The sequence below is a fragment of the Colletotrichum graminicola genome (genome assembly GCF_000149035.1).
Source record: "Colletotrichum graminicola M1.001 genomic scaffold supercont1.7, whole genome shotgun sequence".
Classification (NCBI taxonomy): Eukaryota; Fungi; Ascomycota; class Sordariomycetes; order Glomerellales; family Glomerellaceae; genus Colletotrichum; species Colletotrichum graminicola.
The window spans coordinates 793,224-814,243 of NW_007361011.1; the positions used below are offsets into that span (position 1 = coordinate 793,224).

Here is a 21,020-nt window from a genome sequence, read left to right on the forward strand (position 1 = left end):
GCGGAGGGAGCAGCACGACATCGGAGGGGGGAGAGATGAAGCACGGAGCTCGATCGAGTAGTTCCGATGCCGGAATAGAGTGCCGAGAGTAGCCGGCAGGGCATCTGTGGCTGGAGTTCCGCTTAACAATCAATCCTCTACTTTATGGTTATGCCACCAAAAGCTCGTATGCACTTAGTTCAAGAAGAATAGGCTTGTTTAACAAGCGAGGCTTTTTACCGCAATCACCGTCTGAGATACCCAAGACCGCCGTCAGAAAGAAATGTAATAAAAAATAAAATAAAAATAAAAAGGAGAAAGGTTAGGTCGTGCCCGGGCTCGAACCGGGGTTGCCGGAAGACATTTGATAGCAAGTGATCAAAATCCGGCTCGATGGAAGTCAGTACGTGATGAATGCCAGAGCGCTTCAACGAGAACCTACAGTGATAACCACTACACTACACAACCACTTGTGTGTGTGTGCTCGCAGAGCGGAGGCACGCGATGCCCCGAGTATGTTCGAATCCACCTTAAGACTGATAGTCCCGCACGATTACCTCGGCTTTTCTCAGATACGTCTTACCCCCGGGTCGGCAGGGATACGAAGAAGGCCACACACCATCTGAAACAAAACGATCATGATTGGATCCTCCAATGTTTCGGTGGTAAGCTTGTCTTGGGTTACATATATCCGTACATGACCGTTGTTATTCAAGATAGGTCTATACAATTACTAGCTGTGCATCACTTAAACAATGCCATTCTGTAATGTCGTGTCCACGGTAAACTGATACTCAGTCCGTCCGTGCAACGCAATGCTCTTGTTGCCATACATAAACTGCCCTTTCGTGTCCATAGGAGCGCTAATGGTGACCCCGATCTTATCACCATCCTTCCGCCACTCGACGCTGAGCTCCCCACCAAACGCGGTGACGACGCTCGCGCTCGCCCTCTTCAGCCCCAATGCCACCCCGGATGCCGGTGCCACAACCCAGTTCCTGTAGCCGAACCCGTCGGTCCCCTCGACGGCCCGCAGGCCCGCCGCCCATTCCGTCAAGACATACGTCGGGGAGCCGCCCCAAGGGTGGCCGAGGCTCGTGAACAGGCCCAGGCCGGGCTCCAGCGTCGCGGCGTTGACGTACTCCCAGCTCGCGCCGACGGCGCTCTTGTTCTGCGCCTCGCTGGCGCCCGGGAGCATCGCGCCCCAGAGGCTCCGCATCAGCTCGTCGGCCGCCTGCGTGGCGTTGCCTACGAAGAGCGCCGAGAGGAGGAACCCATTGGTGTTGGGCGAGATGTTGACGCTGCTGTCGTTGGACGGCACGGTCGAGGCGTCTTTGTAGCCCGGGCCGAGCTTGAGGCCGGACAGCAACGCAGCGATGGAGCGGGCGGCGCGGTTCGCGTCCGCCACGCCCGAAGTGATGCAGAACGAGGTCGCCGCCACGGAGATATTGCTCATGTCCGCCAGCGAGAGACCGTACGCGCCGACGTCGTCGTTCCACAACTTCTCGTTGATGGCGTCCGCCAACGAGCTTGCAGCCTCGCGATATCGCGTCGCGGACGCCGTGTCGTCGAGGGCAGCGGCCACGTCCGCCACGCCCTTGAGGGCCTGGACGGCCTCGCACCCGATCGCGGACCCCGCGTCCGCCGGCCCGGTGAAGGCAAACCCGCCCGGGAACGTCAACAACCCCGTCGTCGAGTTGATTTGCGGCAGAAGCCAGTCGACCACCCTCTGCCACTGCGGCCACGTCGCACTCGCCCACGCGAGGTCGTTGTGCAGCCGCACGTGGTTGCTGAATGCCATCAGCCCCAGGAGCTGGTAGTCCTGCAACCCGAACGCGCCGCCGCCTTGCGGCCCCAGCGCGTCCGCGGCAGACGCCAGATCGTACCCGAGGTTGGGGCTGATGTTCATCTGGCCGTTGGCGATCTGCGAATCGATCAGGAGCTGCAGCGTTCCGCGCGAATGGTCCGCCCGCGACGTGCTGGCGGCGATGATGCGCGTGGTGTGGTAGAAGTCGCCGAGCCAGATGAGCCTGTCGCGCTTGGGCCCATCGACGCACGCACTGTCGGTGTTTGCCTGGGTTCCGTACTCGACGAGGACGTCCGGGGTGGTGAGGTTGTTGGCGTAAATAGTCGAGCCGTTGACGGTGTCGTAGACGTGCGCGTTTTTGAAGTAGGCTGCTTGGTCCTGGTACGCGCCGAAGCCGATGGAGCCGGTGAAGTCGGGAGAGCCTGCGTACACCAGGGTGCCGCTGGTGAGTGCCCACGGATAGTCGGATCGCGAGATATTGAACACCTGCGTGTCGTCGATGGAGACGGCAAGGTGACCCGAGGGAGCCATGGATGCCTTGATGTGGTACCATGTGTTTTCCTTCACGTTGAATGGAACCTTGAAAACGTCGAGCAGGAACGTTGACAGTGATGTCTGGTTCACAAAGTCGGCTCCGTAGGCCAGCGAGATGGTGTTGGCCGGCGTCAATGTCGTGTTGGTGTTGGCGAAGCGAGTGGTCTCGGGGAGCTCACTGGTCAGCAGCATCATGTATCCGTTGCCGGCCACAACACCTCCCTAGGCGTCGCGCTTAGTTGCACAGTCTTGCGGATTATATGGGAGAAAGAGGGTTGGGTCTTACAGTCATGAACCAGCTTCCGCCTTTTTCGATCTTGGTGTCGAACTCCAGTGTGTAATTGCTCCAAGACGTGCCCTTATACGTCGCGGCTGGCCGCGTGCTGCGGGCCAACACGCCGTCTTCCTCGCTCACTTGCCATGTGGCTTTCTGCGTGCCCTTGTCGAAGCACGCCGCCGTCGCCGCTCTGGCGCCGAGCTTCCAAATCTCATTCAAGGTCTCGTCATCGCTGTCAAACTGCCCAGGGAGATCTTCCGGCTCGGCCGTGTCAATGGTAGCAACGAAGCCTACACTCGAGATTTCCACCGTGCCGTTGGTCAAGAGCCTGATGGACTGCCACTTCTGGCCTCCTTGGAGCAGCGGAGATGCAAGCCGGCCGGTGGCCGCGACGTCGAACGTCTCGACGCGGAAGTTGTTGCTGAGCATGTTGGTGAATGTGAACGGCCCGTCGCTGAAGGGATGGTTCAGCCCGTCAAAGTGCTCCGTGTACTTGACTTCGATTTGCGCCGGGGCACTGAGGGAGGTGACGTCGAAGATCGGATAGCCTGCCCTCTCAGCTCCATAGTCAAGGGTGGCTACCGGGGTGTCTGGGCTGAGCGTGAAAGGTGAGAAGGGTTGAGTCTGCAACTGGACAGCGTTGCCAGTGGCTACGCCTTTCGGGGTAAAGATACTGTACGAAAGAAACATTAGACTCCATAATCGATTTCTAGTGCTAGGAAGCGGGTGGGACAGGTCCTCCTACTTGGCATTGGTTGAATCACTTGTCGGTAAAGCTATCACAGATCCGATTGCAAACACTAGCAAGAGGGAGAGAGCCTCCATGACAGGCGTTACACTGACGGTTGGGCCTATGAAATATGGAAAGACATATCCAGAAGTCAAATAGTCAACCGGCAGCCCAGCCTTCGGTACTTATATGAAGAAGATCTCGGTCGTAGTGAGCCCGATCCCCTTGGGAGTGGGGCGTCCTCAAACTATTCTTTAGCAGTATTCGGGCTATTAGTCGCCGACTAGTCTTGCAAAGTGACGAGAATTTGAGATGACTCTCCAGGGGTGCGTTCCGAAGAGGGGAGACAGAGTAGCATTACCCCAGACAAGGCATACCCGGCCTGTGGGGGAAACGCGGGGAAACACATTCGGAACTCGAAAGAAACCACACTTCCCGAGCCGAACCGACGAGGTCGGAACACTTACATCAACTTCCTCGGCGAATGGGTGACGTGGGTCTGGAGAAAAAACCAGCTTGTCTTCTCGATGATTATTGCCAGCACTCGCCAAGCAAGCGCTAGGTTTGGTGCATGGCAAAGTAGGTGTTTGTTCAAACTCCTCACTGACGTCTTCCCATGTGCCCCTGCCAGGCAAAGTCAAACGACAAATCAAAGTTCATATTGCGCGCATTAGGTATCATTAAAAAACTATTACCATCCATATCTCCGGGCCAAAGCTTGTTCACGTTGGCCACCCGGACACTACCTATGTACCTAACCCTACTTGTCATTCTTCTTCTCGTCTAGGCAGATGCACAGGGCACACATGAGGGCCATGTCGACCCCAGGCGCCACGGTGAGGGCGTAGGTTTGTTTGCCCCCAAACATGTCGCGCGCACGCAACATGTTCCTGTCGATCCTGCCTAGAATCTGGCCAGTGCTCGTATCGACAATGTCGGCCTGTGTCGACAGCCAGTTGCCCTTCATCTCGAGAGTTTCGCTCTTGCCGGTGTGGGGGGACACAAAAGTCGCTGTCGCCTTGGATCCTATGACTACATGCCGTCAGCTACCTAGTCTACCCCTGAACAACGTTTAAACGGCAAACACTCACGCGCGAGGCTGCTCTTGACTTCCATAATCTTGTTGCCCTGCGGGTCCTGCGCCGCGAAGGTGGTGTGCAGGTGGAGATGCTCCTTAACGATGTCGAAGAGGTGGTTCCCTGACATGTCGTAGACGGACTTGCGACCCGAGATGGACAATGCTTTACCCTCCACCCGGAGGATGGGCTGCCCGTTTGCGAGCTTGATATCGAAGCTGTCGCCGGTGAGGGACAGCATCTTTTCCTTGAGGATGAGGGTCTCATTTGTTTTCGCCGTCAATTGTGGAAAGATGCCGACAGCATTGTTAGCCTGGGGTAGCTGGTGCACTGCTTGTGCGGCCGCCATCTTGACACTAGGGATATCTGTAGCTGTGATCGTTTGGTAGCTTGGTTGCTTTGTTCCGCGAATTATGCCTTCCAAGTTGTTGGTAGAGATGCAGTTGGCTGTGGGTACGCTGCTGTAGCAAAGCCTAGAAAATAGGGATGGGGTAATGAAGAACAGAAGACGACGATAATTGGGGATTTCGGCTGTTTTAAGTGAGATACATGTACATGTGAAATACGAGACCTGCTCTGAAGATCACGCCTATCAAATCGGCTCAAAGTCCGAACTTCAGCCTACCCAACGTACGTATGCGGCTGAGCAAAGTGCGGGAGGCTTTGTCGCAGCGCCACTGGTCAGCTCTTTGCAGGCTTCAGCATAGAGAGGGAGGCGTCACAAGTGAGAAGTGACGAGGGACTGAGCGTTGGGAGATCCAAGTCAGCACATACTCGCGGTGACGTCAAAGGATGCACCTGTGCACTGAGACCGAACGCTCGGGGGGGATTGGGTACATTTTCTGCTGTTGACATATTCAAGAAACGGAATGGGAAAAGTCTCAAGCTAATTTGCCATGATCTAGGTACGGGTCCAAGTGACCAAGCACTTTTGCGTAAAACGTTCATCTCTCTGTTTCAATTCATGATCTCTTACTTGTAGAGGCTTTATCCTTCCCTGCCCGCCAACCTTCGCACTGTTCACCCAAGTACCTATAGCAGTTGAAAGGGACTCTGGAAGCCTTGGCTTATAGGATTGTTACGGTATCCCATGCTGGTGTGTTTCTATCTGGAAACCTTCATTGTGGTGTTACTCATCGGGCATGATGCTTATAAAGACTGTACTTGAGTAATACTGCGTAGCGTTGCGACCTTGAGGAAACGCCTCGGCTACACAGTTCATCATTCTGTCTCGCCAAAGACAAGACTTTCAGCTAAGGCTTACTTGCGGAGAAGCTAGGACGCTTAACGCCAAACGCCGAGTACCTACTCCGTACACGTGAGAGACTTCATGATGCACAGCCATATATCAATGTGGCTGTGTACTCCAGCCACTCGCCACCTATCGTCATCTCGCAGATGACGTGCCTGTTTACGCCTCGGTGGATCTGCATCTCCGTAGCTAGAGGCCGCCGAAACAACTGACTTTGCGGAAATGTCAACCAAACATCGCGACTATAACTTACTATGAGTCCTGGTAGCGGAACGAGCTTCATGTTAACCGCGAACCTTCAATTCGAGGTCGGCCTGCACTATGCTTTCTCAAGCCACTCTTGGATCTTCTAATGGCCTTGGGATAAATAACCGTTGATCTTGATAGTCTCATTCATTTCGTCGTGGCCTTGAACTATTCATCGTAGTTGGGTTAGTTGCATGCAGATGTTCAATTGTTCATCGATATTGAGCAGATGTGCAGCTCAACAACAGAAGGCCCGCTCTTCACATTATCACCGTCGCATCAATTGAACTAGCCTTGTTTGAAAATGTAGTCGTAGTAGCGATACATGACGTTATACTAGGTTAAAGAAGAATCTATTAAACAACACTTGCGCTAGGAGTTTAAGGGAACATTTGTAAGCTATAGTTGCAAGAACAGCCTCTTGCCGCTAAATCACCAACAACAACTATCGAATTTCTTGATGATTCTCCAGAACTGCACCCTTGACGTTGTGCGGTAAATTGACTGACAAGCAGCTGACATAATAATGTAAAAAGCGTGTATAGGTCAACTGACCCGCCAAACACACTGCGTCTAACCGAGGTTTCTCCCGTTTTGACAGTACCAACTATCATGTCCACAAGAGTCGGAATTCTCTTATAAAAGGCTTAGTGTGGCCCATACGACCGGCAGGCGGTCTTCTTGGCCGCTACAAGTGGACCGCGGACTTCTTCCCGGGGTTCAACAGCGAGGTGGTGACCGGACTTGGGTGTTCGTCCTACTCCTAGAAGCCTAGGTTGGAATCCTGATATGTGACCATAACCCTGCAGGCTCGAAGGTCTCGAACGGTCACTCCCAGCGGCCACAGGCTCGTGGCGTGTTCAAAGGCTACTTTTTCAGTTGAAGTATCCGTACTGTGACTGGCCATGACCCTTGCATGGCAGCTCTCACCATAGACTCCCGAGAGGATTGCCGATGCTTGGCAGCCGAGATAACGCCGATGACAGTCCCCAAACCAGTAACTCTAACGATGTCGTCGCCCACGTATTAACTAATCCAGTTCGTACGGTGACAACCGGCACGTCTGACGACATAGTCACTGGCATGCGGCTTATTATCAGCGGCAAGGAGTGTCAACTTTAGACTGCAGAGAGACAACTCTGTCACGATCCTAGCGCGGAGCAACACTCCCACTTACGGCACCGCGCAGAAGCTCCAACGATGCGGAGCCTGTCACCGGGCTCAACCAGTGTGGAGATGTCATTGAGCCTCAATTGGGATAGCCCCTCGCTTGAGGGGAGTCAGGCTTTGACAAACTCACCGCACTGCGCTATTCTTGGTGGATCCAATCGCCCTTCTCCATGGACCAACACAAGAAGCATAGACGATATTGCAGACTTAGTGCACTTCATGGTCCACAAGTTACCACAAGTGTTCTCTCAGAATCAACATGACCGCCCATGCCTTTATATGCTGTTGGTTATTGCTGAAAATGAACTACGTCTCTCAGTATGGCGATACGGCTTCGAAAGAATTGACCCGATCACACTTGGGTAAGCCTTTTTCCAAGCTAGCGCTTCCAACTGCCATAGATGATGATACGCCAAGCAAGTCCAGCAGCGCGGACCCTTGTCTGCAACGCGAGATCCCCACACCCCGATCCTGCGCTGATTGGCATGATTCCATGTCGATATTGCCTGCCCGCCCCTCGTCGCCCAGAGGCCAAGCCACAGAAAGCAGCTACGGCATTGTCTCTATCACGTACATTTTGTTGCGCACAGTCTCGGCAACTGTGGAACCTCTGGGGTTGGATAATTTCCCTGGGGTAATGGGGTTGACCAGACTATCCGGGGACCAGCTTTTGGCTCGCGTCTGACCGCACAAGATCCCATTCTGGTACGATAGTTCCGGCTCATCCTCGTGTCCGCATCCCACTCCGGGGGCAGCCGCGGGCCATAAGTTTAAAGAGTCTCACCGTCACTTTGAGCCTTTTCACGCTTGAAGCACCCTCACCCTCTTTCCTCTCGAACTCCCCGCAACACTACCACTTCCGCCCCTCGAGGAATGCTGTATCCATGAGCGCCTCAGTCAAGCAACCGACGGCCAACGAGGCCAAGTCCGTTGGCCAGGAGCTGGCCAGCGTCCTCCCCAACGATGGCATCCGCTGGTGGAAGAAGAAACACCTCCTCAAGCTCAACTTCTGCATCTTGTCTTTTATGCTCTTCACCAGCTCCAACGGCTTCGATGGCTCCATCATGAACGGCTTCCTTGCTCTGCCTCAGTGGCGTGAGTTCATGGGCAACCCCACCGGTGCCTGGCTCGGCTTCATCAACGCCATGTACTCCCTCGGCGCCGTAGTCGGGTTTCCCCTCTGCGCCATGCTCTGCAACCGTTGGGGCCGCAAGCTCGGCCTCTGGCTCAGCGTCGCCTTTGCTATGGGTGGCACCGTTCTGCAGACGGCCGCGCCCAACGTTGCGTCCTTCATCGTCGCCCGTTTCTTCATGGGCGTCTCGCAGGGCCTTTCTGTCGGGGCTCCGCTCCTGATTGCCGAAAACGCCTTCCCCACGCACCGCGGTATCGCCTCCAGTATTTACAACTCAGGGTGGTACATCGGAGCGATCGTCGCCGCTTGGGCGGTAAAAACTTTTCCCCGACCCGGAATTAGTAGTCTTAATGGCTGATTTCCACGTTGACAGACTTTCGGTACGAGAAACATGGAAGGCAATATTTCGTGGCAAATCCCCTCCGGGCTGATGGCATTGCTGCCGCTCATGACAGTCCCATCACTCTTCATGATGGACGAATCTCCCCGTTGGCTCGTCTCAATGGACAGAGCCGACGAGGCACGTGTCAATCTCGCTAGAGCCCATTGCGGTGGTGACATCAATCATCCTCTGATCGCATTCGAGATGGCCGAGATTGAGGAGACCTTAAGGGCCGAGAAGGAGGCCAACGAGAAGACCTCTTGGGCTGATTTGTGGTCCAAGCCCGGAAACCGTCACCGTCTCTGGATTTGTGTATCTCTGGGCATATACGCGCAGTGGTCAGGTGAGAAAGTTTTGATTGTAAGCGTGATTTGTTCAGTCGACTCACAACCCCCTTCCAGGAAACGGCGTCGTCAGCTACTATCTCGCAATCATCCTTGAATCTGTTGGCATCACATCTGTCACCGACCAGACGCTCATCTCGGCCTGCCTCCAGATTTGGAACCTTATCTGGTCTGTTGCTGCCTCTGTCTGCGTCGATAGGGTCGGCCGTAAAGCCCTCTTCATGACGAGCGGCGTTATCATGTTGATATCGTACATCATCGTCACCGGCCTGTCGGGCAGCTTCGACGCAACCAAGCATGGCCCTACTGGACTCGCAGTGGTTCCTTTCCTATTCATGTAGGTGTCACTGATTCTTGAGTCCTCTGTTTCCGTCAAATGAACTAACACAGGATTCCCTAGCTATTTCCTCGGCTATGATATTGCCCTTACACCACTCGTCATATCGTACCCAGTTGAAATCTGGCCGTATCAGCTGCGAGCCCGCGGACTCGCTATTTCCCAGATGGTGTCACTTGGCGCCATCTTCTTCAACACCTTTATTAACCCCATCGCCCTCGACGCCATTCAGTGGAAGTATTATTTCGTGTTCGTTGTCATATTGGTTGCCATGCTATTCTCGGTTTGGTTCACGTACCCCGAAACGCGCGGCCGCACGCTCGAAAACATCTCCTGGCTGTTCGACGGCGAAGGCGCCAACGCTGCCATTATCATGGCCGCAGACACTTTGAAGAGGGAAAACATACACATCGAGGATTCCTCCCCGAAAGATTCTCAATCTCAAACCGAGGAGAGGCGTGCGTAAGTGTTATTGGTCGCTGCGCTATAGGGGTGGACAAGACAGCAGCTCTACCCTGGCTGTACAGCGAACGCTGCAGCAAACCGCATACGCTAGTTTTAGAGTTGTTGGAATTGATTATAGAAATGGTAAAAGCCTGGGCTTGCCAAGGTCTGCGAGTTACGTCGACCAACTGCGTCAATGCCCAGAATCTCACCCTCCAAGACTGATAGGTTTCAGATGTAATACCTTTGATTTTCGAATCAACCTATGATCGTCTTTAAATCCCGCTCTCGCTTATTCGGAAACACCTCTTAGGTCTATTCCCTCGTAGCTTCGGCAAATTCTCAACTTTCATGTTTCTTGTATCCTCCCAGCTTTCTATGTCCAACTCAAAATGTGCGGCCGAGAGGCTGATTGTATTCCGTTCCCGCGCATTCTCCCGATTGTTTCATGTTTTCTCATTGCTACACACGAGTGCTTCTGGGCCCTTTCTCTGTGACGATTCAAACAGTGAAAGGACGGAACTCCATCTATAGGCCTCAGAAAAGCACATACTTGAAGTGGCATTATGCATGCACCTTGCCATAGGGTTTGAGTATGTATATGGTATGGTATCGAGGTTGATGGCGAGAGATGTGGAGGGTAAGGAGGTCAGTGTCTGCAGGGCGTCAGCACCAGCTGACGGGGGATGTGGGTAAGCGGCATGTGTGATGGTTAATAGACATATGTAAGTGGAAATGAGAGTCACGTCAATGATGCACTTGTCGAGCCTGGCTGAATTTGTCACATAGCCAGGCAGCTACACCAAGTACTCACCCGATTGTACAATTTTCATGTCAATGAAGGGCAGTTGTAGATGTCAAGCGGGGTAGTAGCTTCCTTCCAAAATTCAGAAGCAGCGCATAATATGTATATCTGTTGTCCTCCTGCTTGCAAGTTAAACAGAGAGCAGGGTATGTACCACTGTCGGCTGTAGGCTAGAGATACGCATGTTAGCAGAGGTTCATTTCTTGAGCAAGGGCAGAAGGCATGAGATGCTAGCGGACGGAGGTGTTCCACTGCAGAAGTGCAATAAAATCCTTTCAAGTCTCGCAGAGGGTCTTTTGAATGTAGCTATGTGCGCCCAGCCAAGACTGGTGCATGAATTCATTATCTGCAGTAGAAAGTAATTACAAAAGGAAGATTAGACCCAGATGTCTTCAGAATATAAACCTCAATCCGTTCAGCTCGTTCATCCCCCGCGCACCATTCCCCAGAAGCCCCTTGCAATGCTTTTCATTAATATCTGACCCTTATTTTTATCTACCTAGACTTTTGCATGAGTGACGTGATGGCTTAGCCGATGTAGCTGACAGTAACGGTGCTGCCGCTGCTGGAGGCCTGAGTAAGGTAAGTTTTGCCGCCGTTGGGCGAGATGTCGAAGATTTCGGCACCGGAAGGGGTGATCGAGCCACCGGAGCCGGAGGCGGTAGCACCCGTGAACTCGATGGTGCCGAAGTCGGCGAGGGTGACCTGTTTGCCGCCCTCCTGGAAAGCCTCGACAATCCACTCGGCGTTGGTCTCGCAGAGAGTGGAGGGCGTGCTGGTGAAAGTGTGGGTGACCTTCTTGCCGGTGGTCAGGTTATGGAGAGTAGCGACGCCCTTCTTCGTAGAGGACGCGTCGACGGTCATCTGGATCTGGTCGCCGACGCTGACGTCGAAGTTGTCGAAGCTGTAGGCGTTGTCGGGGATCCACTCGTACCAGGCGTCAAAGGTGCCGTCGGCGTAGAGCGAGATGCCGGTCTGGAGAATGGCGGTCTCGCAGGTGTCGCCGTCAATGCCGACCCAGGCGGAGGCGGCGTCGCCACTGTTGCCGCTGACCTCGGGGACCGTGATGGTGCCGGTGACGTGGTTGTAGCCGTTTCCGATCTGGACGGCGCCAGACCAGTTGCTGGAGTAATGGGCGTTCTTGACGCCAGTGGAGTTGAGAGTGAGGGATTCAACCGACTCGGCGGAAAGCCTCCTGTTGGGAGCAGAACTGTGTCTGGCGCGGGCAGAACGAGGAACCAGGGGGGAGTAGTCGCGCTGGACGAGCTTGGTGCCAGGGGCGGCGGCGACGATGCCAGCAGCGGCGAGGGCGAAAGCGGAGAACTTCATCTTGATTGGAAGGTTGGGGAGGAAAACTGTGATAGAGTTCTAGTTGGCTGGGCTTTGGGGATTGATGCTGGAGATGCTGGCGATGCTGAGTGGAATTCCTGTGTCTTGTCACTGGGGCTCGGCCATCTTTATAGTCGTTTGAGACGCATTCGGCGTGGTCACCAGTCGGCGGTTCTCCTTCATCTTCATCGCATCAACATTGAAGACGCTATACTCCTAATCGCAGGTCGGTCGATATCACGATGCCGTCTTGCCGGTGAGGCTTTGGATCATGAGCAAAGCCCCAATCAAGTGGCATGGAGATGGGTCACTGGCTCGGTTCCATACTCATGTTTGGCCAACCTCCTCCCTAATCGGGAAACATGGTGAAGTTATTGCTGTGAGCATTGGTCAGAGGGTCCATATCTGCATACTACATTCCTCTTCAAGCTTGTCTTACTGTACAGGACCATCCTTTTTCGTAGCTCAAGTGCCGATTGACTTTGGGGCAGTGGGGATTATTGACCGGAGGATGAGGCGAATTGTCGATTGGCAATTAGGCTGTTGGCTGGGGACTTGGCGCTAAGCTGCCAAGACTGGGGTTCGCCCATGGCTGAGGTCCCGGTTGGGGTGATGGGCATTGCTCACAATCTCGGATAGAGGTACGCATTGAGAAAGGTGCGTTGCGTTTTCTCCGCCATAGGGTTCGCGCGAGGGACGGCACCGTAGCACTCCCGCCGGCTATCCGGCACCGTCGCATCCACTCTGGTGGTAATGAGATGACCCATGAATCGTGATGGACCGAGGTAGTCAGTCACCTACTACTCCGTACTAACGGAAGAATTGCCAATACTTCTAGCACTGAATACTCTCTCCAAACACAGTGATCTCAATAGTGCGCAGGCGAGAGAGCAGTAATAAGTACGGTTCTGGACCTGCATTCATCCTTTATTGAGATCGAGAGTTAAGCCCTCGACTTGCTTGCTTCCGATTACAACGCGATAGTTACGTCACAAATGAAAACGTCGTCTTGATCCGTAAAACTTTTCGACTGCATTATCTGATTCATATCTGCCATCCTATCCGGAGTACAGAGTACTCTGTACTTCGGTCTATATTGTTGAGGGTAGCAATATTGCCGCTGCTATCAAGCGATCAGACAAGCTGATAATGCCCCCCCCTTGACAACCCGAGAGTACCGTGCGCGCTGGCCCGTGCAGGCTTGAGTTGACAATGGATACAGTTATAGCCAATAGATAAGGGTATAGATAGAGGGGAAAAGGGGAAACAGAGGCAAAAAACGGAGGTAAAAAACAGAGGCAAAAAGGGATAGTCTTGGCCTATCCCAACCTAGAGCGCAGAAGAGGAAGCAGGGTCAGATAGACCATTCTAACCCTCCCTAGTAGAGCCGTGTTAGAATTACCTAAAGAAAAAGTTAACAAAAGCTAGGGTTAAGCCTAAAGCCTTTAGATTATTAGGAGCACTACTTACTGCTAGACTATATAGAGCAAGAAGAACCAAAATTCTTGTTTAATTTAGAGCTATAGACCTTTATGACGTGTGTGCGCGTATCTATTAGTTAGAGCCTTATCACCTACTCCACTGTCAGCTCAACTGTGCACGGGCCGCTATTGGTTATTGTGCACGGTACTCTTGGGTTGTCAGGGGGGGGGGCATTATCAGCTTGTCTGTAGACTCACCCAACCTCCCTGACCCCTGACTTTACCTAATAAGTAGCTGTCGTAGGCCTTATCGGACAAACAATAGACAGCGTTGCATTCAAAACAAACTCTAATAGCCAGCTTACCAACCGAACCACATAATTCTGCAAATAGCTTGACTTCAACCAACCAATTTGAAGGCTAAACTTGGCTTAGGTGTTCTCAATACATAGATATGCAAGGAGGCTCCTCCTAAGATGGCTCAGGGAAGTAGCAATACTCTAACACGACCGGGGAAAAAACACAGTGTCTGTGGATGAAGCACAACAGACACGAGTGAGTCAATACAACTGTGTTGGTGATGATGATGATGGATGAGGAAGAAGCTCCTCATCAGTGGGATGTGGGCTGAGCCTGGAAAAGATGAGGGGCTGTGGGATCACGTGACTGGTCTCACGGGCCCCCTCACAACAGTATCAACATTATCCCCATGACTCAGCGGGGTGGGGCCGACCCGATATCACGTGACTCTCCTAGACCGCCCACTTAATATATCGTGAATATCCACGGCAGCGGCCACTTCCCTTCTTCTTCAATCAGCAATCACCATCAGTAGCAATATTAACACACCACTATTTCTGCCACTCGATCGATCAACCCGTGATACCAACAGAAGCACAGCACCATAGAGTCCCGTAATCAAACCCCCGTTCGTAATACAACTCCGACCGTGGATAAAAACAACCCTCGTCGGTGTCGAATCAATCCACATTTCCTATCTTATTCTATACTGAAAGTGTTTAGGGTAGTTTAGGGCTCGTGCGGTGCGGTGATCAAGAGAGAACACTACAACCTACACAAGCAACCAGCGCTTCATTCAAAGCAATCAACCCAACAACTTTGGCCTTGAAGTTGGTTAGTTGACTCGAAGCTATTCCCATAGTTAATTGGTCGGTTGAATGCCATTTTTCCACGATAGTTGTTTGAGTTGGCTGTTTTTAGTTGAATACCCTGGGGCTCATGATGCTATTCCCATGGTATATAAAGGCAGCCCATCGCAGCCCATCGCGGCAGCCCTATCGCGGCAGCCCATCGTGGCAGCCCATCGCCCTACCATAAGAATAAAAGGTCTGATTGGGGGGGAGGCAAGTATAAGGGGCTATGGCTCGTGGCAGAGCATCCACTTTATAGCTACATAAACACTAAGAATAACATCACTAGTAGGGATATAGTGTAGGTATATTTGGCTTCGCAACAAATAAATAGAAGAGGAATATAGAGATAATCTGACTCCACATAAGTCAGCCAACCAACCCAACTGTGGCCTTAAGTTAGTTGGTTGAAGTGAAGCTATTCGTAAATTTGACGGGTTGGTTGATGAAGCTGGTTGGTTTGGTTGATCTGAGCGAAGCGCTGCAAGCAACATAAGATTCCTCACCGATCCGTGTACGGGTTTTCCCGATCGCAGCTGCAATCACTCTTGATTGATAGAGTTAACGAGCTGATCGAGACACTGCCAAGACGGATCAGAAGAGCAATACTCCTAATCAGTCTCGTGTTATCACGCTCAACGGTCAACTATTTGAAAGGCCTCAAGTCAATCAGGATCGGGAAAGGTAGGTCTAAAAGATATTGTAAAAAAGTGTCGATTCTTCCTCTACCTGTCTGCCGCTCGACTTGTATCTGTTGGTAAATCACAGTAGAGGGATATCCCAATTATCACGTAGTGGATCGTGATCAGGAATGTGGTGTTGTTACTTATTAGTTGTGTGTGTGTGTGTGTAGACTTATGGCACTTGTGTTGGTATATCCCCTGTAGTGTGGGAAGGTGGATACTGCCAGAGGAGGCGGTGTGTCACGTGAATATCACGTGACCCACCTCCCCGGAGCATTCCTACCGTATACCAACAGTATCCTTTAAGTCTCGATCGGCGTATCTGAGTTACGATCGATAATATCCATCTATACCTACGGTCTTATCTACTTCGCCTTATTCCAATACTAAACATGGAAAAGACGCAAAGCTGGGAAATGGTCAGCTCACTCAACTCCTTTTAAGGTGTAATTGTTGGTATTGCAGGTCGATCGATCGGAAGAGGAAAAAAGTAAGGTCGACGAACAAGGGGGGAAACGATGCTTGAAGAAATCTTGATACAGGTAATTGTGCTAGTTTGGGCGGAGGAGATTAGTAGAGAAGCTGTATGTGACGGAGGGGCCCTCTATGAAAGCGACGAAGTCGATGGGTTGCGTAATGGACGCAGGGCTGAAAAGGTTTCTTCGCAAGATATCTTGAGATAATCTGGTTACTGACGTTCTCCAGTTGAGTATCACCCCGTGCTTCCGCGAGTTATAGTCAACAAGTGAAGTATCGTGAGCCTCTTCTGTAGATTCTTGCTGATCTGCAGTAGTGGTAATTGCTAAGTTAACCAGTGATCAGTTTTAGTATCACAGATCGATCGATCAGGTAGCAGAGATAGGTTATATTGGCTATTAGTGTTCAAGTTGTTGATGATGAGAAAATGGGAAAAGTGACTGCTGTCGTGGATATCCATAGTATAAGTGAGCTGCCGAGGAGGGTCACGTGTGGAAGCAAGTGACCCCGGAACAGTCCCACCCTCCACGCGTTGATGTCCCGATAATGTCATTGTCGGATGAGTCCCAAATCACGCCCGTTAAACTCCTGGAATAGAGTCAGAGTGGGTGTGCCTGTTCTTGTGTAGGTAGCTGTGGTCTTTGAGTTCGCCACAACGCAGCTATGCCACGGGAAGGGTGTCAGCGCGCATCAGCGCGCCGCGCCCTGCACTCATCCGCTGCCTGGCCTAAACTTGCGGTGTAATGAGATCCAATGATAACAGCTAGACTACAACATAAGCATTCTTGTAGGACTTTGCTTCGGAGATGGATAGGCAATGTCAAAAGCCACGTACAAGGCTAAAGTGTCTCATGCTTCGTGCATCATGCTTACCGATGTGGGATTATAAAGGCCCTTTTACGAAACAATGTAGCTTAAACTATGTATCAGGAATACAAACTATGTAGCTGCGTTTTCATGGTGTAGGCGCGTTCATATCATGGCAGTGTGCTATGAAGCCCTTGGAAAGTGAATTAGTCCTCCCCTACCGTACAACTAGGCAGACTCTTCGCCTACATAGTTTTATACCTTGATAAGGGAAGCAGAGTTCGCTTGAACTTCAGGATCATAACCCGGGTAGTCTAAAACTTACTTGTCTTTCTTCCTCTAGCCCCCTTCACCCCCTCACTAATGACCTTGCCTCCATATGTCTCTTTTGACTTCTCCTAGCCCTTCTAGAATTACTCTGTGGACCTAACTAGACACTGCTTACTACGGACACGAGCCTACTTGATGTAACTATATTTTTTATAATGCGTACCATGTCCGTTGGTACCAGGCTGTCTATCATGTGAGACATTGATGGATGTAGTCTTTCCAAGCCCTCATATTGTGAGATCACACTACGTCAAAGCTCAATACGCTGCACCTCTGACCTGTGCCACATTCTCATCTCTTAATACGATATAGATCACTATATAACGCGTCACGTAGGGTATAGGCCGTTAGCTACTGCCCGTGACTAAGGACATCGTTTTTGCGTGACACCGCCACTTAGCGTGCGTTACTCCATCCATATCTAAGCTTTTGTACTCTTCCCGAGAGACCTCTTTGGCAAAAATACCTAACAAACTCAGGGTAAAATGTCTTCTACCTCCCCACAAAATAGCGTAGCATGTAAGAATCGTAGCCAGAATCTTCTCAATAGAACTGTTGGAATATGGGTAATAACCGGGCGCGGAAGAACTGGGCTGCCGGGCTACCTGGCAGCCCAGTCCTGCCCACTTCTTTTCAGCTGCTGCATACTTTACCTTCTTCTTTCTTATTCCCTTCTTCAGACAACTGTAGGTATAGCCAATCGAGATACTGCTGGCTCACCCTGCCGAAAGATATTACCCACCTGGCGATTTACCAGCAAGACCATTGCATTGATATAGCCACAAGCTGTGTCAGAAGAAGAGAGTACATAGTCCTGGTCGTAATACGCAAAAGAAAAACTGTAACATCGTTCATGAGATATCGGTCATACATTTGGCAAACGTCGCTTGGAAGACAACATAGTTATCAATATATATACGTTGTATTTGGAACTCCTGTAGCCAGAGTAGTTCTTTGGGCTGTTGCCTTTGCGAAAACATGTAGTACCTCCTGTTCCGCAATGTGTCAGGCCTTTGCACTATGTATGTATGCCGAACGCTGCACTCTGTATGGAGGTCTACAGGTCCTTTAGTGTTGAGTGAGGGATTTTGGATGCTAAGGGGAATATGATGTAGCTGACGTTTGGCAACAACAATGGCCTTTGTTTCTCTATTCAGACACCAGTTTTGGATTTTGGCAATGACGGAAACAGGCCGAGACACCCAAGGAGGCTATCCTGTCGTATATTGCTCGCAGTGGATGGCATATGGGTTGACTACTATACAAAGGTGCCACCATTATCTACTTAAAGCTCCCAGCTGTTTGGTGACGCCATAGACCCCGGGCAAGGTGTTCGAAACTTGATCGAAAGCAACCTGTCACGCGGTAGTCTCTGAGGCGCCGTTTCCCTGTTTTCTAGGGCGTCCCTCATCGGATCCCTGTGCCGGCGCGCCACAGACCGGAGACAAGCTGCTACTGCGGGAGCAGATGTTGCTCGATCACACATATCCCCGCAATTTATGTCATGAATCCCTTTCTCGCCGTCATGACGGTGCTTCTCGACCCGAAGCTGAGTCTTGGGAGTTACCTGCCCACCATCCGGCACCCCACATGAGCTCATGCCGGTTATACAGGTGTTGCTACCTGCTTGTCGGGTCGCAGGAGAAATTGTGCGCAGCGAGGTCACAGCTGGTACATTTACGCGGAGTCTAGTTGCATTACCGTGATTTCTTGCAATTCCAGCATCACGCAACACTGGTTTTACAGCGTGTTTGGCTTTTGGGTCTCTCGTCATGTGTTGATGTCGTTTATTTACATAACGGTTATGCCAACACTGCAAGGATGATGAAAGTCGGTCATGACCCGATACTTTCTGGAAACAAATATTGGTGGTTTCTCATATGATGTGTCAGAGATAAAAATAACGACACAGAGGTATCTGCTTCGGGATAAGAGGGGAAACTGGAGCGCACATGACCTTCGCATCTTGGTGTTTCTTCCTTAGGCAATTTGTCAGTCCAAGGTTTAACCCAGGCCGTAATGGTTGCACTTCCTTACATACAACAGCATACGTAAAGATAATCTTTAATGGTGTCCTATATGACAAGACACCGATTGCCGAGTAGCCGTTCAGCTGCACCGCCATTGCTCAACTTCAAACAAGAACTTGCAGCCAAGTCCACAAGACCAGTTCCTAGGGCGGGGACCTGCACCGTTCGTTGGATAATGGAAATCTGTCTCCATTTCGCCAAGCCTCCCAGCCTTGTTTTCGTTACATAGTACCTGGCCGGCTTAGACACCTTCCTGTATTGTAATCTGTGTTGCGTTGCTGCAATCCCTTCACAACAAGGAATCTCCAAGCTCCAGTGGACCATTCCTCCATCCCGCCAAGCTTCCTCCTTTTTCTCCTTCCTCTTCTTCTCTTATTTTCTGCCCGTATCGTGCTTCGTGGAGTCCGGGACGCAGCGGCTCGCATGGACAAACCCCGGTGGATACGGAGGCCGATGGGAATAGCCCTGATGGCCTACCCTGATGGCTGGATAAGATATCTGTTGTCATCCTGGACGGATATGCGGCATTGAGCTTGGGACTCGTTCCGCGTTTTTTTTTTTGCTGGGAATACCATGGAAATACCATCGGTCCACTGCAAGGGACCCCAAAGGTAGACCAAATTATGTATCCTACCTCACGCTACATAGTATAACGTTATTAAGGATAAACATGCTCTTATTGCCTGCTTTCTTCCGTCATGTCCGGTTTACCTTGCAAAATTACAACCTACTGCAGGCTTCGAAAACGTGCCAGGGGTATGCCCCATTGCTGCAAAAGCCCCTGTCGTGACACTGGCGCGGGTGCAACCGACTATCGACATCCCCCCTTTATTTGAGACCCACCGTCAACAGACTAGGGAGCTCCACGGGAGCCAACGTGCCATCATCACGACATTCCGCTTCCATGGCCTGGAAATTGCCCAGAATTCGCTCCACTGGGCTCTATCGCCCGGTGCCGGAAAGCTGGCCTTATGTTATCATGTGTCTTGATAGCGTTGCTTTGAGCTCGGATCTTGGCCTGCAGATGTGGAGGTCGGATGCGGATAAGGGGCAATATATGGGTGCCAACAAACAAGGCTCCCCCCGAATACCAAGGAGCTGCTCGTATTACAAGTACCCAATGAAAATGAAGAATAGAGGCGCGGCAAAATAACCAACCCCCATAAGAACCGAAGAGCGCCCGAAAAAGGAATGGTTGGAAAATCTGCAAAAGGTATCTACTAGTAGGTAAGGGAGCTCGGATCGGAACCCGTCCGTCCCATGGAACAAATCCTACGTTCTGGCGCGTACCGAAGTCTTTTCTGGCACGCAACGTCGTATTCCTCGTGGGGGTGTTGATGTCTAGCCCACTATTTCTTTTCTCCTTCTCCCTTTTTTTCACGTCGAATTCATCAGATTTGCATATGCGGGCACCACGGATTGATTTAACAGTTTTATGGACGACGCTGAAAGACATGCGGATCTTTTAAACACGTAATGCCACGTAGTCTATAGGTATTGACACGAAAACCAAACAAACGCCTAAGATATTCGTAAAAGCTCGGAATGGACCTCCCGCGTCCGATGCCGCTTGGACTAGAAACCATTTCCCTGGATCCAAAAGATGACACTTTTTACCCAATTCATACTCCATCCCGAGCCACCCACGATCCAGAAGGCCGGCTAAGGACGCCAAATGTGGAGTAGTGACGGGCTCTCCGATCCAGCCTTACTCATAAGGCGAAGCAGGGTGCTTAGTGCAGCGTTGCTAGCGAGAAAGGGACGGGAAAAATACAACATCATCATCATGCTTTCGTCCAACCGAGAGAGGCTTAGCACCAGCCACGGACCTCGTCAGGGGGGGCAGTGCAGCGCAGGCCCTGGCCGTCAGCGCACTGGAAACCGGAGGTGGCGACTTCGCGGCAGGCTTCTTCCCACTGGTCGCCGGCGATCTGATCCGTGTCGGTAGCCTTGACGCACTGCGGGGGAGGTCAGCATCGTGGTGTACAGAAGGGGACCATCGCTCTGATGGAACGGGGACTCACGTTGCCGGACGGGGTGTCGTAGACGGTCTTGCCCCACTCGTAGTTCTTGGAGGCGTACAGCTCGCAAGCCTTGATGGTGATGCGCCAGTTGTAGCTGTCGCTGTTGCCGCAAGAGCAGTGATCATGCAAGTCGGCGGAACTTGGTGATTGTTAGCCATTACTGTTCATCTCAACACCCGGAGAAGCTCTCGACTACTTACGCGACGGATAGAAGAGCGAAGACGGAGGCGATCTTGGCGATGGAGAACTGCAT

General features: G+C 51.7%; 5 protein-coding genes and 1 non-coding gene across 6 annotated transcripts; 1 reads left to right on the forward strand and 5 right to left on the reverse strand.

Annotated features, from left to right (window-relative positions):
- Window positions 1-303: 303 nt before the first annotated feature.
- Window positions 304-447, reverse strand: GLRG_13061. The gene has a single exon. It is a non-coding gene; the product is annotated as a tRNA-Glu (tRNA).
- Window positions 448-727: 280 nt separating this feature from the next.
- On the reverse strand, window positions 728-3,287 carry GLRG_01898 (uncharacterized protein; the record flags this gene model as incomplete). The annotated part of the gene is made up of 2 exons (XM_008093232.1): window positions 728-2,542; window positions 2,607-3,287. The coding sequence occupies 2 exons, from the start codon at window positions 3,285-3,287 to the stop codon at window positions 728-730; spliced, it is 2,496 nt and encodes an 831-aa protein (XP_008091423.1).
- Window positions 3,288-4,087: 800 nt separating this feature from the next.
- Window positions 4,088-4,752, reverse strand: GLRG_01899 (uncharacterized protein; the record flags this gene model as incomplete). The annotated part of the gene is made up of 2 exons (XM_008093233.1): window positions 4,088-4,359; window positions 4,419-4,752. 2 exons carry the CDS (start codon window positions 4,750-4,752, stop codon window positions 4,088-4,090), a joined length of 606 nt encoding a protein of 201 aa, XP_008091424.1.
- A 3,203-nt stretch (window positions 4,753-7,955) lies between these two features.
- GLRG_01900 (uncharacterized protein) lies at window positions 7,956-9,732 on the forward strand (the record flags this gene model as incomplete). Its single annotated transcript, XM_008093234.1, has 4 exons — window positions 7,956-8,516; window positions 8,577-8,928; window positions 8,987-9,266; window positions 9,330-9,732. The coding sequence occupies 4 exons, from the start codon at window positions 7,956-7,958 to the stop codon at window positions 9,730-9,732; spliced, it is 1,596 nt and encodes a 531-aa protein (XP_008091425.1).
- Window positions 9,733-11,043: 1,311 nt separating this feature from the next.
- GLRG_01901 (peptidase A4 family protein) lies at window positions 11,044-11,844 on the reverse strand (the record flags this gene model as incomplete). Its single annotated transcript, XM_008093235.1, has 1 exon — window positions 11,044-11,844. The coding sequence occupies one exon, from the start codon at window positions 11,842-11,844 to the stop codon at window positions 11,044-11,046; it is 801 nt and encodes a 266-aa protein (XP_008091426.1).
- Window positions 11,845-20,554: 8,710 nt separating this feature from the next.
- Window positions 20,555-21,020, reverse strand: GLRG_01902 (uncharacterized protein; the record flags this gene model as incomplete). The annotated part of the gene is made up of 3 exons (XM_008093236.1): window positions 20,555-20,701; window positions 20,768-20,906; window positions 20,968-21,020. 3 exons carry the CDS (start codon window positions 21,018-21,020, stop codon window positions 20,555-20,557), a joined length of 339 nt encoding a protein of 112 aa, XP_008091427.1.